Source organism: Borostomias antarcticus, assembly GCF_949987555.1.
Source record: "Borostomias antarcticus genome assembly, chromosome: 8".
Taxonomy (NCBI): domain Eukaryota; kingdom Metazoa; phylum Chordata; class Actinopteri; order Stomiiformes; family Stomiidae; genus Borostomias; species Borostomias antarcticus.
The window spans coordinates 20,808,650-20,832,755 of NC_140241.1; the positions used below are offsets into that span (position 1 = coordinate 20,808,650).

At 43.8% G+C, this 24,106-nt stretch overlaps 2 protein-coding genes across 2 annotated transcripts; one reads left to right on the forward strand and one right to left on the reverse strand.

Annotated features, from left to right (window-relative positions):
• Window positions 1–1,587: 1,587 nt before the first annotated feature.
• On the reverse strand, window positions 1,588–15,548 carry scarb2c (scavenger receptor class B, member 2c). Its single transcript, XM_084441806.1, has 12 exons — window positions 15,421–15,548; window positions 13,677–13,834; window positions 12,380–12,524; window positions 11,996–12,187; window positions 11,784–11,875; window positions 9,534–9,653; window positions 7,814–7,992; window positions 7,147–7,265; window positions 5,951–6,024; window positions 4,126–4,177; window positions 3,769–3,921; window positions 1,588–3,283 (listed from the first exon to the last, which is right to left on the reverse strand). Exons 1-12 carry the CDS (start codon window positions 15,535–15,537, stop codon window positions 3,242–3,244), a joined length of 1,443 nt encoding a protein of 480 aa, XP_084297932.1. The 5' UTR covers window positions 15,538–15,548; the 3' UTR covers window positions 1,588–3,241.
• Window positions 15,549–16,494: 946 nt separating this feature from the next.
• Window positions 16,495–19,860, forward strand: stbd1 (starch binding domain 1). Its single transcript, XM_084442258.1, has 2 exons — window positions 16,495–16,848; window positions 17,291–19,860. The coding sequence occupies exons 1-2, from the start codon at window positions 16,575–16,577 to the stop codon at window positions 18,985–18,987; spliced, it is 1,971 nt and encodes a 656-aa protein (XP_084298384.1). The 5' UTR covers window positions 16,495–16,574; the 3' UTR covers window positions 18,988–19,860.
• The last annotated feature ends 4,246 nt before the right edge of the window (window positions 19,861–24,106 follow it).

A 24,106-nucleotide genomic window follows, 5' to 3' on the forward strand; every position in this document is an offset into this window, starting at 1 on the left:
GCCCTTCATGAAACCCAGAGCGCTTTACAGAGTCCAGTATTCATTCAGACACAGTCATACCGGTGGTGGTAAGATACATAGCTACAGCTGCCCTGGGGCAGACTGACAGAAGCGTGGCTGCTTCTGTCAGACAGTTTCATAATGAAGCATTCCTCTCCCCCAGTCTGATGCTAACTGTGTTTGTGCCTGATATAGCAAGCTATAACATTATCATGTCAGCACTAGTTGGCTAGTCAGGCTAGCTAACATCAGGCACAGGCTAGCTAACGTCACACCGGAGGAGAGGGGCTATGGCGGCGCCAGGTAGCTAACTGTTCGTGTCTTATCCATCTAGCTACAGTATAACATTAGACAGCAGCAGTAGTTGCTTAGCTAGCTTACCCAGACTAGCTAACGCTAGATACCCCCGCCAGCCGCCACAAGCATAGCCCCACTTGTTGCTAGCTAACCTGTGCCTAACATTAGCTAGCCACTAACGTTAGCGTTGCAATGATCAGACACTTCAGTTCTCCCCCGCCACAAACCTATGTGAAACACTGGTTTCTTTTAGCTTGTATTGTATTTGAAGTATTTCAGAAACACACCAGCTTGGGTTTAGCTAATACAGTAACGTTAGCCGGGGGTGGGGGGTGCTTACCTTCTCGTGAATTTCGGGATGACTGTTCTCCAAATGTCGCTTTAAGTTTGTTGTATTTTTGCCAGTAATTTTCACCCCACACGGTTTACAAATGGTTTTGTTTTCCTTTGCATCAAATATGAAGTTTATCTAGATGTCTGCTCTCCTCTTTCTCCCGGTGTGTGCGAACGTTGACAAAGACATTTCTGAACTGTGGTAATTTACTGAACAGTTCAGGCGCAGTCGTATGCTGTTAGTTGACTTCCCGCCGGCCGGTGTAGCAACGGTACTATTCAAATGTAGGCTACACACAACAGGCTGCCTGTAGGTTGCATCCAACTCGTTCTATTAATACATCCATGATCCAACTGCGCACATCCCGAACCTCGACATTCTGATTTGAACTTTTCCCATACGTCCCTCCATAACCATTTTAGTCTAGTTTTTATTTGTTGACGAAAATGTGAATAGATATAGTCATAGTTTTTGTCATCATACATTCATTTTTATTTAGTTATCGTCTCGTGACGATAACCCAAAAAATGTCGTTGACGAATAGTTTTCGTCATAGTTCTCGTCAACGAAATTAACACTGCTCGAGAAGTTCTACTAGGATCCCCCCTCACTTAAGCACCTATTGTATTTATATTTTGCTATTCTTGTACTTTAGCTTTAGCTCTAGATCATGCTTTAGAGGGGAGATGCACTTGTGAGTTGGCGAGTAGTAGTACACTGACTACCTACATGCATGCATTTAATCGACGTCGCTTTGGATAAAAGTATCTGCTAAATTATGTTAATCTGATCAGCAATGTTGGATGAAAGAAATACAGGCATGAGAGAAACAAGTAAGAAGGACAGAGTTTATTGGTATGTTGAGTGTCTGTTGGCAATGGAGCCTGTTTATTTGTAAATATATGAGATGTGGAGACATATTGTAAATTATACAGCCCCCACAATAATCTGGAAGTTTCTTTTTGCTTTTCCCCGTCTACTTCCAAGTCCTGTCTCTCACAGAGTGGGAGGGAACCTCTCACAGGGATTAACAGTGCAGCTGAACAACACTGGGAGCATTTAGCTGAAATGTGGATGAACATAATGTACTGTAGGGATGTCTCTGTCTTCATAAAATATAGTGGTTTTGTTTGAAACAACATGAGGTGAACGAGGATTCTGGCAGCTTCTACTACAACTACACTGAGAGAACACAGGAAACACAGGGAAAAAAAACTAAAATGAATTGTATGAAAAAGCGAATGAACGATAAAACTAAAATCCTTTTTGGAGTGCAGAAGGTTAACAAATCAGTACAGTAGATACGATTCTGGAAGCTGTGATTAACCAACCGACCTCTTAATAAACGTCACACGGCCACTCTCAGTGATGCAAACCTCACTCAGTAACTGGACGGGCTCAGGAAACGGGTCTACACTTGTCCTCATGAGAGAAATCGATAAATGACCTCTTGCGGTTAACACAACAGAATCACCTTATTTTTCCTTCTGCACAGCAAACACACATATGAATCCACACTTTCATAGAGGTCAAAAATCCTTAAAATCAAACCTCAAATCATTTCCCTCACTCGGATCATCCCTCAGCCAACCCGTATATAAAAATATTTCAAAAAGTGATGTACCTGGGGCTGATTAAGTAACTTCCCGGCAACTTCCCTGGTATTACCACAGTGGAACAAAGGTGGATTTCTCTTTAGGTGCGTTTCCATTACACTTTTGCGATATACTTCTATATCGACACGTCTGAAAAACCAACTCATGAGAGCGTATTTTTTTTATTGACACTTGAGAGGTTTTTCGAAATGTACAGTAGGTGTTTCCATTGCCGTTTTTGGGTTTTGCGCATTTCTAGTGGTAATGGCAACACACCTTTTGATTCATTTCAAGACAATATCAGACAGTCAGACCTGATGCTGGCAGTTTACAATTTCAACCGCCCCCACTTTCAATTAATCAGGGTTAGGGTTAGCCTAACCCTATCATTGATTTCCATGTGAATTAAAAAAAAAATCCTGACTGATTTGACATCACACTAAACTCGTAAAAATTGGGTCTGCTTCCAAAAACATATTTGAAAAGTGTCAGTTGGAAAGTTAGACTGATGACATGTCAAATGAGAACTGTGATGTAATAGGAGGCGTTGTGAGGTAGCGTGAACGTCAGACCAGTCTCAGTCGTACGTCACTAGGACAGCTTCTGACCACATCCTTCTGATGTAGCCAAATAAAGCCGTCGTGCATGTCAGTCGTTTGGAGAGAGGAGAGATCCGCACACTGATATCTCCTGGTTCACTTTATTGGAAAAAAGCAATGTTTCAACCCTTAGGTCTTCATCAGGCAACTTCCTGCTGCTTTTTTCCAATAAAGTGAACCAGGAGATATCAGTGTGTGGATCTCTCCTCTCTCCAAACGCATGTACTCTGAGATCCAGCACCTGACCTACTCAGGTTGGATGTGCGCACAGCTCTTTTGGCTTTTATGAATGTCAGTCATGTCAGTCCAACTGGGGAGTGGTTAGGCTATGGGCAAGCAGCTGCTGTGTGAAGTGGAGGGAAAGTGCACGCGTGCGTTTTAGGTGCATCCTGCTCAAGGTTCCACTTCCTGTGGAGCTAAGATGACCCGAGCAATGGCTTGCGTTCGTCAGGAGTACCCTGAGGAGAGACACACAGAAACCATGTCCGCTGTTAGTTTACACAAAACACAGCGCGTCTTCAAATAGTGTAAAATTGTGAAGAAAGGACACAGTATTATGGTGCGTTCTTTTATAACTGGGAGGTGGCAAATTGCGACTTGCTACTAGGAAAGATTAAATAAAACGCCGCCTGAACTCGCACTTCCTCGTCGCAAATTCGGATATGTTTCTCAGCCCCCAATTGCCGGCTGATGTCAATATCATATCATATCATCATCATATCATTCGCTATAGCTCGAATGCACACAGGTTGGAGGTAGGTATTTTGCCACTTGCGACTTGCCACGTCCGACCACAAACGAACGCACCATTACTATCTGCTTCTCCCAACCACAGGAAACAGGTTCTGTTTCTTTTGTCAGTGAAAGTCCTGAGCAACATGCTTTCTATCTGACGTCTGTGAAGGTTTGAGTTTGGAAAAAGTCCGGATGACGTGAGTCTCACCTCCGGGACTCGCTGCTGACACATCAGCACCATGAAGACCGCCCCCAGGAGGATGCCCAAGCCAATCAGCATGAACGGAATGTTAACCACCACGTTGCCCATAGTTACAACCGCCCGCACCTTCTTGGCAGACTCCTCATCAATGAGCACGCTCTGTGGGAGGTAGGCAGACGACACCCTGAACTTCTAGAATATTCATCAGTATTCTAAGCACCCCAAAGCCTAGATGCAAGTAGAGAAACGGGAGATACAGTAAGACTGGAGGTCCAGGCTAATCCAGGGGTACATGTTTTGATTTTCTAGCCCAGCATTAAAGCAGTTCAGCTCAGTGTTGAGTGGAATCGCAAACTCTCACACCTCGTTAAGGAAGAGCACAGGAAACACCAGTGTCCTGACTTGTCCAGTTTGTCTGTAAGAAGAGAATAAGGGGGACTGTTACTGAGGGACATGGGCTCAGGGTACAGGACAACCAAATCAGGATGTAGTTACCACATGGGAGCGCGGCTTTGGTGTAAACAACAATGTTTTACCCACTAACATAGTTTAGAATAATCAACAGTCATGAGGAATGTCAAATAAGATTGAGAAGATACCGCAAACAAACATGTGCACTTGTAGTGAACGCACAGAAAACAGGATGGGGAGGCGGTAACGCCGATATAACCATGGCTTGAAAGGGCTCTTATCTGACGTAAACTAACAGGAAATTAAGGGGAGTTTCCTGGTCATGGTAACCTGAAGCCAATTAAACAAGGTTGGCTACATCCTATTAGATAAACGCATGCCAATGTTGATAAATCCAGGGTATTTTTATCCACTCAGAGCACATGACACACAATGACGGGTCAAGCACCAACGAGCTCTGACTGTCCAAAATTTAGTCACAGACCAAAGCTCATTATTATTGTACTATAGCGCTCAGGACAACTAGAGTGAGGATTGGCTGTGTGAAATGAGCATCATTGTAATGGGCTTTTTTAGGGTGAGTACTTCTCTGGCCATGGATGGACCCATGGACCCTGGTCAAGGAGGAGGATGGCCAAAGAAACGGTCTGAAATAGGCCAAGGAGCATCTGCTTCTACTCATGGTTCCCTCAGATCTACGTGTGCATTGGAGGTAGGGGAATAGGGGTCAACTGGTCACTGCTTTTAAATCCAGTCTAAAAACGCACCTGTTCCATAAGCTGCTCCTGTAGAAATGATTTTATAGGTTTTTAAATCCTAGATCCTAGTTAGAATACTATAGTTTGCTCTAGTCATTAAATACTAGTTATTTTCATTTTCATATTTGTCAATAATCCTATTATGTTAAAAATGTTTATCCAGTTATTGCCCTTTATGTTTTGTTGTTTTTACTGCACTCTGTGAAGCACCTTGAGATTTGTCCTGCATTTTAAAGTGTGCTATATAAATAAAATTAATTATTATTGTTATTGTTATTATTATTATTATTATTAATAATAATAACTGGGTAAGTCTCTGGTCATGGCTGACCTCAAGGAATTAACCACAAAGCATGTGACCCTTACGGGACAAGTTGAGGGGTCAGGGGTCATTCGGTGTTGAGGTGACGCATTGCCTCTGGTCAGTAGGAGACCATACGCGCACCACTTGCTTTTCCCTCTCGGTGGTGCAGAGAATCAAATCCCCATCAGATCCAGATCCAAAAAGAAAAGGGTTCCCACACACATTGTTCACCTCTGCATTGTGTGCGTGAATCTTTGTCTTTTTTGTGACGCACTGCCTTTTTCATCCAGAGCCAAGTCCCAGGGTTCAAAAGACGAATATCTGGGTCGTACTTCCCTTCAAATGCCACACATCTGGTTTTTCAACTGTGAATAACAGGTAGACCCAATGAACACAAGATAACTGAGAAGAAGTTGTCTTCTGCATCTTAAGGCTACCGATAGTTCAGCTGTAATCTTTTTGCTTCTTTCTGCACTCCAGGCTCTCAAAACGGTTTTAATTTGTGGATCCACCCCGTGATTTGGCTTCTTCCTTGGCCAATTGGTCAGGTAGTTTTTGCGTAATCTTTGCTCAACGTTTTGTTTTAATTCATGGATCCTCCCCGTGATTTGGATCCGCTCCAAAATTGAAGGGGTTCTTCCTTGACCCACGCTACACCCCTCCACATAGTTTCATGAAATGGTCCGGTACTTTCCAGGGGGGGGGGGGCATTTACCTGAATGTGCTGATTTTCTCCACAAACACGTTCACCTGAAGTCGCTTGGCTGCCTGCAGCACCAGACCTGTGAGCTGAGAAAAGAAACCACAACTACGGCTTAATAGAACTGCTCAGCAACAACGGGTGTGGAATCGACATCTGTAAACATGGCTTTTGAAAACAATTTTGTTTCCATTCAAGTAAAATGCCCAGGAATGGGGATAATAGTCTGTAGAACCTTGTCTCCCTAAAATATGGGCTACACCAGTACCTCATCACTTCCCCCTAACCCTAATAAATAAACACATGATATTCCCAGCTAGGTATCAAGCTCTGTGTTGAGATCACAGGTGCGAATTGACCGTCTCTGACCATACTTTTTTCACTGGGGCAGTAACCCTGTTTACAGTAGGGTTGTTCTCAGTCTTAACCCAGGCCAGCGACACATGATAAGGGTTTCCAGCTCATCTTTATTGTGTCTGTGCGCCCAGCAATGCTGCAGCTACGGCTTCATCAACCTGCGTATCAGGGAGGAGCTTTGGGCCTCGTGCTGCTTAGTCTGCAGCTTTACTGTACTGTACTGTACTGGGACTCACACACCACGGGCCTTAGGCTCTTAGAACTGCTATATGATCAATTGTCTCAGAAATAATTGCAATTATACAGAGCCCCAAAAGGGATTACGGAGAAAAACAAAATTGGGGGGGCTGCGAGATTTTTTGTCTTTCTACGTGTCCCTTTAGGGGCTCCATCCGATTAACAATTGTCTAAATAATTGTACATTTTTTTATTGCCCTAATGCACCCGCACACTTTTTTTTTTTTTTTTTTGGGGGGGGTGCGCTTGCAAAACATGACCTGATGGGAGGTTTCTAGGACACACTCTCTAGTGAGTGAGTGAGTGAGTGAGTGAGTGAGAGAGTGTGTCAATGTATTTTCAAGCCTAAAAAAAAAGGTTATGAATGAATGAGAGAGAGAGAGAGAGAGAGAGAGAGATTGAGTCCCAGCATGCTCCCTGACCTGAGCCTCTGGTTTGGTTTAGTTACTTGCTACTGTAGCTATGTTAGCTAGCCTGCTTCTAGAAGCAATCTTACACAACAGCCACGTTATGAAATGGTACACTGTAGTGTCTGAGCTGTTATATTATGTTAACAGCCCCCCCCAGTGGTACTATTAGGGTACTACCAGGCTGTGGTCAGAGTGAAGGGGTCGTACCGGGTGAACATCAATGGTGGTCTCATGTTCTTCCTTGTTAGGCTTCATCCCAATGATGTCGTCTGCAAACTTCTCATCAGCCTGGTAGAAATGTGGTGACGACATGATAATCGGAGCTCCTACAGGTGAAACGAGAGACATATATATATCGTCATAACACTGCTGCCCGACAGACCAGGGTCAACCGACAGGAACAGGAAGCCAATGAGATGAACAAAGAAAGAGCCTCCACACGTGAAAGGTACAGGGTTAACAGAAGTATTTCAAAATGGCCGACCCACGTCACGGCTTTTAACCTCTACGTTTGTTTTATACTCTTATTGTCTCTGTACTGTAATTATTTTATTATCACGTTTTATGTCATCTTACATTATTTTATATTTGTAATACATTCTTATTTTAATGTTAATTAAATTAAATTAATTGTTAATCATGTATAATGTCTTTTTATTCTTGAAGCACATTGAGTCTGTGCTTGTCGCATGAAATGTGCTATATCAAATTTTAAAAAACTAAGGCAGCTCTTCTGGTACAAAATTAAAAAGTCTTTATTCTTGTGCTAGTTCATGATGAACATGCCTACATGTTTCAGCCAAGAGGCCTTCCTTGCACACGCTCAGTAGAGCCGAGTTGACGGAGGCTACGGCGGCGTGTTTTCAGAGCTCACCCTGCTTGCAGGTGCTGACGTTGAGTAGGCCGGAGCCCAGGCAGTTCCCGGCCGGCACGCAGAAGCCGGCGTTGTCCGGGTTCACCGTCAGGTTGGCAAACACCAGGCCGGGTGGCACGAACCGGTAACCAGGGACGCCCATCACGCTCACGTCCTCCTCATAGAGCGCGTACAGAGACCTGCCGGTGGGAAACGCACCGTTTAAAGCTACAGTTCAAACATGGTGAGGAGGGCTGGGGATCGATTCCAATTTCAAGAATCAATTCAATTTTCCGATTCACAAGATTCAGAATCGATTATCACAATTCGATTCGATTCAATATCGATTCGGTTTTTTAGCTGTAACCTTAATTATATGACTGCCAAGTTATGCAACACATCAATACTAGGGCTAGGTATCGATACTGATTTCCAAAAATGAATAAATGAATGAATGAATCATTGAATGAACTAATGTATAACTATTCATTCCTTCATTTATTCATTAATTCATTAAAAAGGTCGATTTTGGGATTCATTTGATTCAGAATTAATTAATCGATTTTTTTTAACCCAGCCCTAATGGTGAAGGGACTGCACTTATATGTCTCATTCACACACCAATGGTGGCAGCTGCCATGCAAGGTGCAAGCCTGCTCATTGGGAGCAATTTGGGGGTTCAGTGTCTTTGCCCGAGGACACTTCGACAAGTGGGCAGGAGGAGCCGGGATTCGAACCGCCGACCCTGAGGTCACCGGACGATCCGCTCGACCTCCTGAGCCACAGCCGCCCCATGGACTAACTTCAGCACTAGGAGCTTGCTGGGTAACGCAGGGGTAAACGATGCAGTGTTCACACTGATCCCTCTTGATTTATCATAGCAATATAGAGATATTTACTCTTTGTGATGAAAACACTACATATTGGAGCTTTAACAGCCACGTCTAAGTGATACACAGACAGTAGACTTCCACTCTCCCCCCTGCCCCCTGCAAGTTTACACATTACTGACTACTGCACTGTCTCTTTTGTACCAAATGCACTGATTGTGTCCTGTCCTGTCCTGTCCTGTATGTCAAGTACAAATGGCAATAAAATAATTCTGATTCTGATTGGGATTCAGTGTAGGGTAAAGATCCCCCAGCTCCCCGCCTCTCAGGTCACATGACCGACTGATGGACACTGACCATGACACAGCTCAAAGATGGACACGTTTCCCTCTTTATGATTCCCTGATTCAGCAACGTGCCAACAAACCGCCTGAGCCCCCACGTTGGCTGCCATGAGCTTCAGCGCTGACCTCAATCCAACTGCATAATGCCAGACAGTCTGGTTAAAATCTGTGTCCTTAATCCCAGATCCAGACCTGAAATAACACTATAAGAAATACTTAGACGGTCATTGTTCGGTTGGATAATAAGAGAGCCACTGGGAATCACACTGGCTATGCAAGCAGAGGGTCAAGCCAATACCCTGTTGAAATCAGACATGAGTAATAGAAAATCAGACATGAGTAATAGAATTCAGACCAGAACAGTCAAAATAGTTATTCTACCTCAGGGCAAAAACTTACTTCCCTACACTTGGGTAATACACCATTTAGCACGCTATGGGGAAACAGAACCAGCAGAATCATCAAGACTGACACCCACACAGTGTGCTAAGCAAGCTAAATGAAAAGCAGCTGGGGGTTAGAGGTCGTGCGTTGGAGGAAGTGTTGGAGGGGGGTCAGGACGCCCACCTGCAGAGGTCAGACGAGAACATGTACAGCGTCTCGTTCTTGGAGATGATTGGGTGAAAGGAGGCGCCGTTGGTACCGTTGATCATGTTGCAGCGATCGCTGGTCCACCATGTCAGAGAGCTGCCGGGAAAGGACACAGACAATCAACACATCAGCTGAACATGGACACAAAGACCCTCTGTTTAATTCAATCCAGAAAGCTGTTTGTTAGGGGCAGGGCAGCTCAGCTGAAGGTCCCTCTTGCATTTCACAATATTCTGAATCTGAATCGTCCTCTTCTTACTAGGAAGTCTGACTTCCCATGCATGAAAAATCACCAAACTTTGCTTGCTTACTCAACTGGAATTGTGGGGCCAATCAATCAATCAATGAATCAATCAAAGCTTTATTTGTATAGCGCATTTCATACCCAGAGGCAACACAATGCGCTTAGTAGTCCTGATGGTGGCGCTACAGCAACAGTTTAAGTTTAAAACTTTAAAAAAGCATAATAATTCAGCCGTATGCTATCACTTTGCAACCACCACCACCCTGTAGGCCCGAGTGAGCAGAAACTTCCATATGCTTTAAGATGGCAGGAATGATGAAGTCCAACACTCTGTTTTTCTCAAAAACTGTAAAACCTATCAAACTCTACTCCTCCCACATTTTTGGTCAATTGACACCCCAAACCCATTTAAAATCCCAGGGCGTGTCTCCAAAGCTGCCACACGTAAGTGAGCCTTTTCCAAAAATCCTAAGTGTTCAATCCAATCAATTCAGTCAATCAGTGAATCCCTGCTCATTCCAGAGTCCCACAACTCATTCCCATCGAAGTATGTAGGTCTACTAATGTTCGTACAGGATTCCTATGGTGTAAACATCTAGCTGTAACATTTATACATATTTTAGGTCAAACTGCCAGCTTCTCACTTGGCTCAACAAGAACATGATATCACTTGGTGTCTGGTTGTGAGTTCAAGCCCCGGGTGATGCCGAATAAACATGCCAATGCCTACTCAAGCATTGTGCTGTTTGGATTTCAGACACATGATTTTTAAGATATATTTTTAAGAAGTTTGAAATAATTATGGTCCAGAAACCTCATGTATTTGTCATTTGCGTCACTCCGAGGCACCTGCGGTCGATCGACACAGTCACAGCTCTTCTCTGTCCTGGACCCGCAGTGGTGGAATGAACTGCCCACTGATGTCAGGACAGCAGAGTCGCTGCCCATCTTTCGTCGCAGGCTCAAAACTCATCTCTTCAAGAAGTACTACAACAATCCTCCCGCCTAAGCACTTATTGTATTTTATTGTATTATATTATATTGCACTGTACTTTAGATTGCTATTCTTGCACTTTGCCTTCAGCACTAGATTATGCTCTTAGTCACTTGTTTTAGAGAGAAGATGCACTTGTGAGTTCTGGCAAGTAGTAGTACATTGGCTCTTTCTACATTAAATGCAATTATTGTTAGTCGCTTTGGATAAAAGCATCTGCTAAATGACTGTAATGTAATGTAATGTAATGTCTCCTTCCTCTTCCTCCTCAAAACGCCCGACCCAGACCCAGTGCTGCTGTAATTGTCTATGATCCATTTCTTTCGGCACCATCAAATTCACAATTTGCATCCCGAAACAGCTCTGTATTCACTTTTCAGATCACATATTATGTAGCACAGTAAGAGAGCTGGCATCAGAAAAGCTGATCATATGACGATCAGGTCATAATACTGTACTTTAGATTGGGATTATAGTTATAGTAGATAGTGATGTGGTTTTCCTCTGGTGTTCCTCTGCTGTGTATGCCTTGACTCCGCATAGGCTAGTATGTGGAAAGGTCGAGTTGAGAAACATTGCACCATGGTGATTGTGCCAGATCACTGCAGCATTTTATGATTTATGTGACCAGGCCTAACCTTCCCAAGATGGGAGCTAACTAGGATGGCCAATTACAAGTTGTACTGATAAGACTGACCAATGAAAGATGAAGGCCTGCTGGCCGAACCTTATTGTGACTAGTGGAATGTGAATCCCACGTCTTAAAAGTGGATAAACGGATGTGAAGTTCAGTTGTCATTATTGAACAACCCTGCTGTACTACCTTGCATGAAAAGCAATAAACCTGGATTAACGTTCTCGTCTGACATCCTCTTTATTTAAGGACCATAAACTACAGTAAAATAATCTCTCTTTTGAATAATTATTAATCAGTAATATGCATAAGCTAAGTTTCCATCATTAAGCAGGATAGTTTCACAGGCTTTACCTTTGACCTTTCCACTCCTCCACTCTGGAGAAGTCTCTGTAATCCTGTTGACCGGTCAGGAACACATACTTCCCGTCATCAGTTGCATTAGTCTGAAACACAAAACACAACCACGTCAAAACAACGTCTCTCTGATGTCAAAGCAAAATAGGACACTCATTTAAAACAGTCCAGAACAAAGCACATATATTGTTATGAGAATTGAAGCAAACCTTGTAGAAGAGGCCAAACATGTCATCTAAATCAGGCTTCAAAAGTTTGAGAGCCTTGAGCAGTCCGTCCTGGTAGCCCCAGAGTAGTTCTCTCACGGTGTGTGTGGTGAACAGGCCTTCGTTGCTGGACGTCATATATGCAGAGATGATCCCAGCCATGATCGCCTGGTCCTTGAACATCTCCATCACAGTCTGGGAATAAACACAGAGAGATGACTCAGAGCTCCCTCGGTAAGGCCTCACTTCATGCACTGGACACAAATCCTCTTTCAAAAGTCACACTACTTAGGCTACCGCTAAGATGCACTGATTGTGTGTATGTGTGTGTAAAACAGATGCTTAGCTTTTTCAACACATAAAAGCAGGAGCTTCCTTGCAGCCTACCATAGCTGGGATGTTGACAGTCCTGATTAAGTCACTCTCTGGACCTCTAGACATGTTGATCTCAAATATGTAGGTCTTTGTGTTAACGGCAGATACTTTAGTTCCATTGTCCAGAAAGGTTACTTCCTCCATTGGACGAAACTCCCTGAGCAAGAAAACATATTGGGATGGTTGGTCACGTAAGGAGAGGCATGCATGCATGCATGCATGCATGAATGAATGAATGATTGAATGAATGAATTTGTATTTGTGTGTCGTGCCACCCAAAGTGGCCCATCCCATATGGGATTATGCGACAGTTAATAATAAATAATACATAATATATCACAACAACACAATATACACGGCCAAATTACAACACTGAACATTGTGCAGAGAGAGTCATGGTTGGGAAATGTTCCATTAAGACAAACAGGAATGAGATGTCACCCCCACATATTCCAGAGGGAAGCAAAAAAACAGTTTCACCCGGGGGTCAGAAAAGTGAGCTGTAAAAATTCTTCCCTGACCTCTCTCAACGAGACGAGCAACGCTCCTGGAAAATGTTTGTCTATTGGCTAAGAGCATATACAGAGCAGTAAACATGGGCTAAATACTCCATAAGAGAGACATGACTAACAGTAGAGTGCACAAATAGTTACAGAAAAGTTGCCTACATGGTCACTTGTGCCTACTTAGTCACTTGTTTTAGGAAGAAGATGCACTTGTGAGTTCTGGCAAGTAGTAGTACATTGGCTTTTCCTATATGCAATCCTAAATGCAATTGTTGTTAGTCGCTTTGGATAAAAGCGTCTGCTAAATGACTGTAATGTAATGTAATGTAATGAAGGCCATTATGTGTTAGCTATCCCTGTAATCTCTAATATATTTAAGTGAATCATATAACTAAGCATGGATGGGAGATGCCACCTGATACCCCCACAACTCCAGCATAATTGGGGAGGCCATCCAGTCCAGAGCCATTTTGGTCTTGTACATCGAAAATGAACTGAGCATTTCAAGACCTTTCGCATTTTTGAGGATTGGGTCTGGCGAAGTCAGGCTAGTTATCTGAAAGGGTTGAGATCAGAATGGACTCCGATGACAAATGTAACAGATTGGACTGACATTTATGATTTCAATCCAGACCTGGGTCCAAATACTATTTGAAATCCTTTAAATTACTTTAGCGTTTGCTTGAGTCTGTCTGGATTGTCAGGTGAGGGAGTTCTGCTGTGTTTTTGATGCCATTGGGCCAGACAAGAACAATCTAACTTTAGTGACGAATAGTATTTCGTCTTCATTCTGCACATCTCACCTGTAAGTATAGGGTCCAATCTCCACTACAGCAGGCTTTGCTCCATCCAGCACCTCAAGGGGATTGGTCAGATTGAAGAAGTAGAACTGCATGTAGACTGGCGGAGGGGGGTTCTCCCACGCTTCAAACGCCTTGGAGCCATTTCTCAAAACAATCTCCTGCAGGACAAGGTGCAGTGGGTCACTGTACAGAACTGCGTTACTGTAGATCAGGGATGCCCACACTTTTTGGGCGGTGAGCTACTTTTAAAATGACCAACTCATCAAGATCTACCACCCAAACCCCGCCCCCCGGCGGGCCCCCGCCTCACACCCCCGGAACCCCCGCCCTTCTGTCACTTGTCACTTAACATTGGCTAGGTTTTAATTCATGTGTCATTAAAGTCATATCTTAAAAGAAAAAATAAATAACATAACATTAATTAACACCTCTTGTGGTGCCAACAGAGAAATGCAGGTAGGGAGGGAGTGATAACCGGTCAAACGCTATTCTAGGTGCGCTGGCCTACAGCCATGCACAAAAAAATACTGCCTCTTGTGGTAGCAACATAGAACTGCAGGTCAACAACCCGACGGAGGGAGGGAGGGAGTGACAACTGGATATTTGCCATATTTGGTGTGTCGCCACACACAAAAATAATAACATACAACCGAAATAACAACATACGGCTACTGTTTCAAAATCAATTATTATCAATTATTAATCAAGCTACCAATTACTTCACACTGGAAGTGGAACGTTTACTTTGTTGTATATATGCCTTGCACAATCTTAACAGGTAACAATCAACTAGTGGTCAGAACAGAGTGTCTTTAGCCTGCTTACATGACTCAATCACAGCACAATACACTCTGCTGACTTGCACTGAATGGATCAGTCAGGGTTGCAGAATTCGGGCTTTTTTGAGTTTCTGATTGATTTTGCTGGGCTACTATCAGCTGTCAGCTACACATACAAGACTAAACAATGATGAAATCAGCCCATACATGATTAAATCATTAAAACGCTCAGCTAAACTGCAGGTCACCCTTGTAATCTACAAAGTAGCAGGAGGAAAAAGTTGCTCATTTGGACAAAAAGAGAGGTGATGAGACTGCTTATCTCTGCACACGCAACTTCAACACGCATCATCAAGTCGCCTTTTAATGGCTTTTCTTTTGAATGGCTGGAGATCTACCAGCATAGAGATCTACCAACATAGAGATCTACCAGCATAACCTCTGAGATCTACTGGTCGATCGCGATCGACGTATTGGGCACTTCTGCTGTAGATAGACAAGTTCGCGGTAGATCAACAGGATGACACTGCAGTGTTTCCCCAAGCTCACATGATACCCAGCCATACCTGATCAAGGATCACGGTAGATGAAAGACTGCTAGCTAGGAGCTGACTTCTATTACTATCGACTTTAGCTACACACTGAATGAATGCTACGCAACCTAGCACTAGCTATCCCCATGGGACGCCCGGTACCTTGGAAGGCGTCCCTGGACAGCCCAAAGACATGTCAGTGGCTACCCACTGCAACTAACGTTACACAACGTCGTGTTAACTGCCCGTACACTACGTTAGCTAACGTTAGCTAGACATAACGTTACATTTTATGAGGAGATTCTAGCTAGCGAGCCACGTTGGATGCCAACCGCTGATAAACCCTATTGGACTGACAGCCAGCTAGCTAGCTAGCTAGCTAGCTAGCTAGCTAGCTAAGGCTAACGTTAGTTAACCTAGCCACCTACTTACCTTCTTAATCATCGAGTGCAAGATGTTTTGGAATACATGTGATAACACTAAAGAAATGCCCGTTATCAAAAATAGGATGGAAATCGCTCCAAGACTGTAAACACAACACGGCTTCATCGCTGGAGTGCTGCCCTGGCTCTTCTTGCTGTTTTGCAAGCTGCTTGTCAGCTGACTGGTGGGACCTCGGAGTGTTTACACACTGAACACGGAGAACACGCCCTATTCCTTTACACACTGAACACGGAGAACACGCCCTACTCCTTTCCACTCTACCTCGATTACTTGTGTACTCTCGCGTTCTGTGCAACCTGTCCAATGCAAATCAATAACATCAGCTCGAAACAAAGGACAAGCTGTGTATTACAAAAACGTTGCTTACAAGATCTATGCCTCATATATTTGACCTGATCTGTAGACTATATTATTAAATCCAAGGGAAAGTTCATATACTTATCGTGTATCAGAGTAGAGGTCCTATAGGTCCTATCTTTGAGGCTAGGCTACTTATGTGAACTCCTTAGCTCAGTTATCAACTTTTTCCACTAGATGGGAGTACAACCCCATTTTTAATAATCAACGAATTGCTCAAACGTCAAAGAAATATTAACGTGCATCACCAAGCTGTTCATGTGTCCTTTAGAAGAATTATGGAAGAATTGTCATCCATACCAACTAAACTATATTATTTACATTGTATCTCGAATTGATGTCCCTAGATAGGCTTACTTCAGCTCTGGTTTCACGGTCACTGTTGTGTCCATGATCGAAGAGATATCCCTGCAACCCAAGGCTGCTCGTGTAGGTGCGATTGGCTAAATACAAATATTAATGTGGATGATACACGATCAGTAGGAAAGTAGGCTACTGATTATTTGATTTGATCATTGATATAATGTTGCCAATTGCCTGGTTTAGTTTGAACCACAGTAATTCATCTAGTTTATTCATTTTTATCTTTAGGCGTGAATAAAAGACCCATGTGATTGAATCTGACTGAATCAGCCAATTCAATTGGCAGATAGCTCACCTGATGCAGCGCTGCGCCGCAACAAGGGGTCATTTCGAACGAGCGCGAGTCAGAGGAGGAAACAGCACGCGGACCGTCAGATCTGATTGTCCTATTTCGATTCAGACAAGTGTCATTGCAACATACAATGGCTATCAAGAACAGTAAAACAGTTGCCCTTGAAAGAGGTGTTGATTTAACTACATTGTTCGGTATGGTTGGACGGTATGGTCCGGCGTTGGCTTTGGCTATAACTGCCATGCTAGGCGTATGGACTGTATTTATCATTTACAGAACCGTGAGAGGTCGAAGAAAGCCTAGTGATGACGATATAACAGAGAAAGACGCAGTAAGCCCGCCTGGGGTAACGCCAGAAGAGGAAGAGGAGGAGGAGGAGATCGCGTCCTGTGAGGAGTCAACAGGTAAATCAACATTTCAGCGAATTTAGTATGCTGTACAATTTCGCATAGTCAGCCCCGCGCCAGGGGATTGTGCTCTGATTGTGCTTTCTGCGGTAGGTTACTACAGAGGAGAGCACATTGTGAAATGCACGTATAGGCCTAGCTAGGCAGTTAACCCTGAGCACACGTGTGCAGGTCGCCTTGATATGCGAAGCGACATTCCATTGCCCACGAGTGAAATTGCCGCATCGATAATTGCTGCGTCGATTACGGTAATTGGAGTCAGTAATTGATTCTCCCTCAAACCTTTATTTGGCGCAAGAGCAAATCACACAAAAGATATGAGAAATATTAGTGAAATCAGAGGAAAATGTAATATGCTGATCCAGGGGAATATATTCAGTTATAACAATTTTTTTCTGTGTATCTTGGCTTTGTAAATTTGTCATTTGTCCACTTCCAGAAGCGAGCGATGAGGGTCTCCCGGAGATGCTGGGTAGCAAGAGTGAGGGACCCCAGGAAGACGTCTCAGGAACCAGTGAGAATAGTGATCTCTCTGCAGAAGAGTCGGACGCAGATTGGCTAGCCGTTGAAGAGTGTCATCCAGGTTCTCCGCCCGAGAACCGCAGTGAAACCTCGGAGCACCTGACCGACCAGGAGGAGCCAGTCAGTCGCCATTTCCTCCGTGGCAAGATCGATGAAACTGGACGTCTGACTGGTACGGAGGCGCACAGCCAAACCGAGCAGAGACCGGAGGAGGTCGGACTCGCTGACGAGCGTCGCCTCGAGGGCGCTGAGGGGGAGGAGCCTGAGAGTAACCACCCGCACGCCGATAATGAAGATCTTCAGGAAGGGTTGGAACACCCCAGGGTGGTGCTGGGCGACACTGACCTCGAAGAACCTCAGCCTGATCAGGCGTTCGAGGAGCAGGAAGTGGAGATTAGCGGTCGTGCGGTGTCGACCAATGAGACGACCTTTGAGACCGACACTGGCGCAATCGTGAAGGATCTCGGCGCCTCCTTACCACAGGCTGACAGTGACCACTCCCCATCTGCGGGATACGTTGAATACTACAAAGTATCAGACGTGTGCCAGCCGGAGAAGGACTATGTTGTTGACCCAGGCACTAGTTGGCAGGCGGAGAACTGGACTGAGGCGATGATTGGTCCACCGGTTGACCAATCACAACTGAAAGAACAACAAGAATCTCTGAAGGAGGATGAAGGCCAGGACTCTCTTCATCACGGTGTGATTGATCAGCTGAACGAGCTCATGGAGGATATCATCAGCAATCTGACCGACCAGTTGACCGATAGCAAGGCTAACGATGGCAATCTGATTGATCCGTCGGATGAGGTGACATTTGAGGATAGAATTACCGGATTGAATGATCAACCGGGTGAGCTGTTGGAGGCTGGAGATAGCAACGGGATTGATCCACAGACTGACCAAACGGAGGCTCAAATTACCAGGATGATTGATCAATTGATGGAGCCAACTGAGGTTAAAAATCCCATTGAGATTTCTGAGATGAAAGGCGAGAGTGTTGATAAGTTATTGATAATTAAAGAGGTGCAGGAGAGCTACGAGAAGACGGAGATAAACATCATGGAGGCCACAATGGATCACAACGAATGGATGAGCGTAGGAACCGCCGACTGCAACATCAGAGACCTCCCCTGGTTGAGGTTGAACAACTGGTCCTGGATTGCCCTCTCTGAGAGTGAGCCCCGCCCCGCCAACGATCAGCAGGACCTCAGAGACGTCACGGCGAAAGACGCGGACCGTGCCGAGGAGGATCCGGGCGCCGCCGCCACCGGAGACCAGGGCGGCGAGGTGGCGTTGGCCGTGCGGCCCCTCCCCCAGACCGTCCGCGTGAGCTTCTGGGTGCACTACCTCACCCCCTCCCCCCGCCAGACCCTGGCTGTGACGGGGAACCGGCAGGAGCTGGGGAACTGGGAGAGCTTCGTCCCGCTGGAGCGCTCCCTGGACGGGTTCTGGGCCGGCGCGGTCAGCCTCCCCGCTGAGAGCCAGGCGGAGTGGAAGTTCGTCCTGGTGGAGGAAGGCAGGGTCCAGCGCTGGGAGGAATGCAGGAATCGCCACCTGGACACGGGTCACGGTGAAGACGTCCGCCTCCATGAGTGGTGGGGCTTCCTATGAATGTTCAGTTCTCTCCTTTCCCCACTTAAGCGCGTGCTCGTTATCAATAGTTGTTGAAAAAATAGCATTTTAGTTGGAGGTTAGATGGAGTTTTCACCATGCTGTGTTTTATTTCCTTGTAAAAAAAGAAGAAAAAAGATGGGTGGTTAAATCGATGCACCCTTTAAGGAAAAGAGAAATGGAATTTTCAAGAGAGAAGCAGTCCCTAATCAGTCTTCCGTGAAAATGTGTTGTTTAGTAAAAATACAATTATGCAATTTGCACCTCTATGGTTTAATGCTAGTGGAGGTGTTCGATGTCAGTACAGTATGGAGCTTGAATATTGTCCTCTATAGCAATCTGCTAATGCACATAGTTCACTTTTTATATAACAATATAGCAATAATCATGACAATAATCACTGTTTCATAGGGGAAATGTTAATCAGGTATTTAAAATTTTATTGTATCACAATTGCTGAAACCATGGTGTGTGATTGGTTATTTTTCCATAAGAGCTAATTTTTTTCACTTTGGTTTATCGTTGCTTTAAAGTTCGTTCATCAAAAATGTCTTCTGTTATTTTTAAATGCTTTCACTTTTTTGAACTTTGTTTTGTTACTTTGTTTTGTCACTGGTTTAAAGTTCCTTCATCAAAAATGTTGCTGTTGCTCATTTAGAAATGCTTGAACTCGTTATTGTTTTTACTTTGATGAAATTGAATCATAGTTAACAATGTTTGAGGTTTGAATTTGTTTTGCTTGATCTAATGTTCTCCTTAAACTCAATATCTTATGCAATATCTTATGCAATGTTTAACTATGCTACTCTTGAATGTTGTCCAGATGGAGCAGACTTGTTTGTATATTGTATAAATAAAGTTATTTTACAGGAACCCCATGCTGGACATTCATTTTTTTAAATTTGGATGAAGTGAATCTAATATTAGGTATATGTTGTCATGCATTGATTTAATGTAATATCACCTGGCCACTTGTCACTAACTGTTTTATCCTTTTATTTTCTGCATCACTATTACAAACTATATGTATCAATAGTATGTATATCTGTACAATACTGGAATCGTTCATTTCACTGGTATATTGCTATACTCTCTGTTAGCCTGTGAAGAGAGAAGTAATTCAGGACATTCTCTGCCTTAAGACTTCATATTCCCAGTGTATGGTTTTCATTTCACTCTCCAGCCTCAGGGAGAAAAAGAACAATCTCTGGTCTTAAATCTGTACACACACAAAAAAGCTTAGTCAAAACTCCGTCCAAAAATGACTTTTTATTATAGTTATTGTTTCCATTATCAAGTCGACATCCACATAGCTCTGTCAGAGAGGAAGGAGATTCCTGTTTTTGAAGGGCTCTGCAGCCTGGATAAATTCTGTTGACACTTGAGTGGTGTGTACTAGGAGCACTGCCAGTCCTATAAATGATTAATTCCAGCTGCAGTCGGAGGGGGTCGGGGTACATGTATGGTAAAGTCTGATTTCTAACTGCTAAACCTAGGGTTGCGCCACCCCCCCCCCCCTCCCCCTGACTGGAGAATCAAAGCGGAGAATAACTTGATTTTAGCTAGAGGGACAGACTAGTGATGGTGTTTACAGATCCCAGATCAGGGCCAGCATACCCAGGCACACTCCATGTGATCAAAGATCTCTTTCTCTCTCTGACGTTCATGTCAGTTCAGTGACCTATTGCCTTGGCCTGGTTTAAAAACCCAAATACTGTGCATTACTGTCCAGTTCACACTGTCATACTTGAGGTTGAATTATTGCAAGAATGTTTTTGGAGGTAACACCTGATTCTTATCCATCCTTATCAGTGTAAAATTCTGGATGGGACTCTCACTTGTAAGAACAGACTTGTGGGACTGTGAGAACAGGGGTTTCCGTTGGCCCAATAGTTAAAGCATCAGAGACCAGGCCTGACCACTTGACAAGGTGAGGTGTAAGTTAGTAAGTAAAATTGTATTTGTATAACACCTCTCCCAGGTGTCCTTGGAGGGCTTGCCTATACCATTATGACCTTGAGCAAGGCCCTTGAGCAAACCCCAATACCAGCTCATAACATCCAGGGGATATGGCCATGCTTGACCCTGGCTTTAACCCTGGCTTTAACCCTTTTTCTAGTTTTATTAGGAAGTGTGTGTGTGTGTGTGTGTGTGTGTGTGTGTGTGTGTGTGCGCGCGTGTTTGTGTGTGTGCGTGCGTGCGTGTGTGACCATTCTTTTGGGAATTCATTCTTCATATGAAGGTGAGTTATTGTCTCTCATTGCCTAAGCGCTGTGCCATCCTGTAGCCAGGCTCTGAGGAGGACTATTAATAAAACATACCACTCCTCATACTGTGATATTGCTATGGCTACCGCTGACCTTCAGTGGGGACAGGCAGTCTATAAAAGGCTGGATCAGCGTGGAAAGGGAAAGAATCCAGGACACAGAATTAGAAACAACAGAATCACTATCCAAGAATTCATTCGGTTGTATGGTTTCAATTCCAGTGGTGTGCAATGCCAGACAGCATCATTTAGAACCATCTAAAACTTCTGTTTAAAATGGTTGAATCTGATCAGAGATAAGAGACCTGTCAGTGTTTCTGAGAAATGAAACCACACTCCCAGAATGCACTGCTCCGGGAAAGGCTGTCCCGCTGATGTTTGAGAGCTCTCCAGTAGGGTAGTGCTGTGATCAATCACTCACTGCCTCTGAAATGTCACTGGGCTGTACAATTATAATTCACAAATCTTTCCATGGCACACAAAGAGCTGTTTGCACACAGTAACGGTATAAGGGCTGTTGTCAATATTTATTATCCTTTGCAAGAGTTGGCGTTGATGTTAAGAAGTAGGAAGTTGGAAGATTTACAGTAAGATCGTATAAACGAGTGCAATGGGACCATTTGATTTTATCTTGATAAAATCAAATTATTCTAGCCTATATGAATATTTGGAGCTAATAGTTAACACTCATTTATTTGTTGTGATGCATAAATCACATTGTTTTGTGTCAGTGTAGTATTGTTAAGGTTCCAAAGATATGCATTCAATATAATTGACTCTGAGGGACTATCCACAACAAGTAAACATACACTTTCCCTGCTGATGGTTTGGTCATTATGTCTGTCAGTCATGTTAATATAAATAACATCTAAATATCTGTCTATGTTTCAACACTGCCACCTTCTGGAGACATATCTCCCCAGAAGGGACAATGCACAAATCTAATTTCTAAAAGATCATTTAAATGGTTTAACGGTTTCAATCCTTGACATGCTTCGACGAGAAGCAGATGTAGGAAGCATCTGAGACTCATTGTTGATTGGCTCTCATTTAGTCACAGGGATGCACATTGCTCCTCCAAATGCCCATTGAGAATGAATCCTCCATATGCCCATTGTTTAAACATGGAATCTGTAGGGGTCATTCTTATGTAGCCTGGTGTATATTTCTGTCCTTGGACTTGAAAAGAAATCAAAACCTGACTCAAATTCACTCCACTCCACTACTACAGTTAAGACAGGAAAATAAATGTCTGTTCTAACTGTGAAAACATTCTTTCTCTTTTACCACAGGACCTCAGAATCTAATAAAAAGTAATCTCGTACATGGGCTCTCTTTGATTGATTGCTTCCTACCCTCCACCCCTCATAAAGGAACACGCCACCTTTTGGGGAAATTATTTTATTGGCCATCTTCCCCTGGGTCAGATAAGAAAATATATACCCTTCTCTTCTCTGTGTGTGCAGTTGGAGACCTGTTAGAGCCTCTAGGCTAACTGGTGCCAAGCATAGACAGATTATGACATGACGGGCCCCTGGGCACAGACACGTAAAGGGCCCCCCCACCCATTTAATTTATCGCTTTTTTGAATTCGCCCAATGAGACGGCATCCAAATCCAATTTGAAGATAACTAGAGAGATCTCATAATATAAGCAGCTTTTCCCAGTTCGGTTTTGACTTGAGGGACCTAGTGGAGAGGACTTGCGTTTTGGATTTCTCAACTATGGCCCCAAAACAGTTGAAGGCCCCATATTGCATTGAGTACTCAGCCCCTCTAAAGAAGGCCTACTACAGATAAACACTCATTTAAAAAGTAACATGATAGTTTCTTTCTTGTGACTTGTTATTGACATGAATAACTAAGCCCTTTGACTATGCAACAAGAAAGGGCCCCCTGAGCTCTTGGACCTGGGCCCGGTAGGCCTGTTCGGTAATATGTCTTTGGTGCCAAGCCACTTCCAGTGATTGCGGCTAAGCTAGGCTAATGGCTCTAATGACTCTCAATGCTTCCTACTGCACTCAAAGAGATGAGAAGGATATGTACAGTAGATTCTTATCTGTCTCTGGGGAAGATGGCAAATAAGATAATCTACCCAAAAGTGGACGTGTTCCTTTATTGAATAGCAATAGCATAAAGCACACGGGTCACAGTTGAACAAAATGTTTAGTCGATGGAGTGACTCTTCTACTTATGAACCTAGCACCTTGTAGTCACGACACATTCCTGACCAGGGAATCACATGATCTCATCATCTCTGTTCACGGGCCGGTATATCGTCTGCACGGCCTCATGGGCTAGTGAGAACTCATCATCACCACGTCAAAACGATAATCTGTCATCCTCCTTCAAATACTCTCTGCTCCATAGTTATCTGTGCACTATATGACCGACTAAACATATTATTATGCATGTATTAGACATAGTACACATCTTAACCGCCTGTGATGGAAATCTTATCATGTCCTTATCATTGTCAACATCCTCTTCCTTGTCATCTTCATCACAGAGCATTACCATTGAGAGACAGATAAGACTGGCTCCAGAGCTGTGGCCTTTCATTTGCAATGAGTGGATGAGGGAGGTTGTTGATTGTCACAGGGCATCATCAACTACTGACACCTTCAATTAGCATCCGTCTGAGACGGGTGAGGGGGGCAAACCTTGCCCTGGTGAAACTAGCCATGCCAAGGGCTTCGGCCGAACAGTCTTAATCAATCAATCAAACAATCCTGTCCCCTTCTCACTTGAAAGCTTGACTGTTTGGGTTATAGTCATATACGACCTCACATTGTAGGATAGAGAATACTGTGCAGTATACTTCCAGAGTGACACCAGAACAAAAAACTGCATA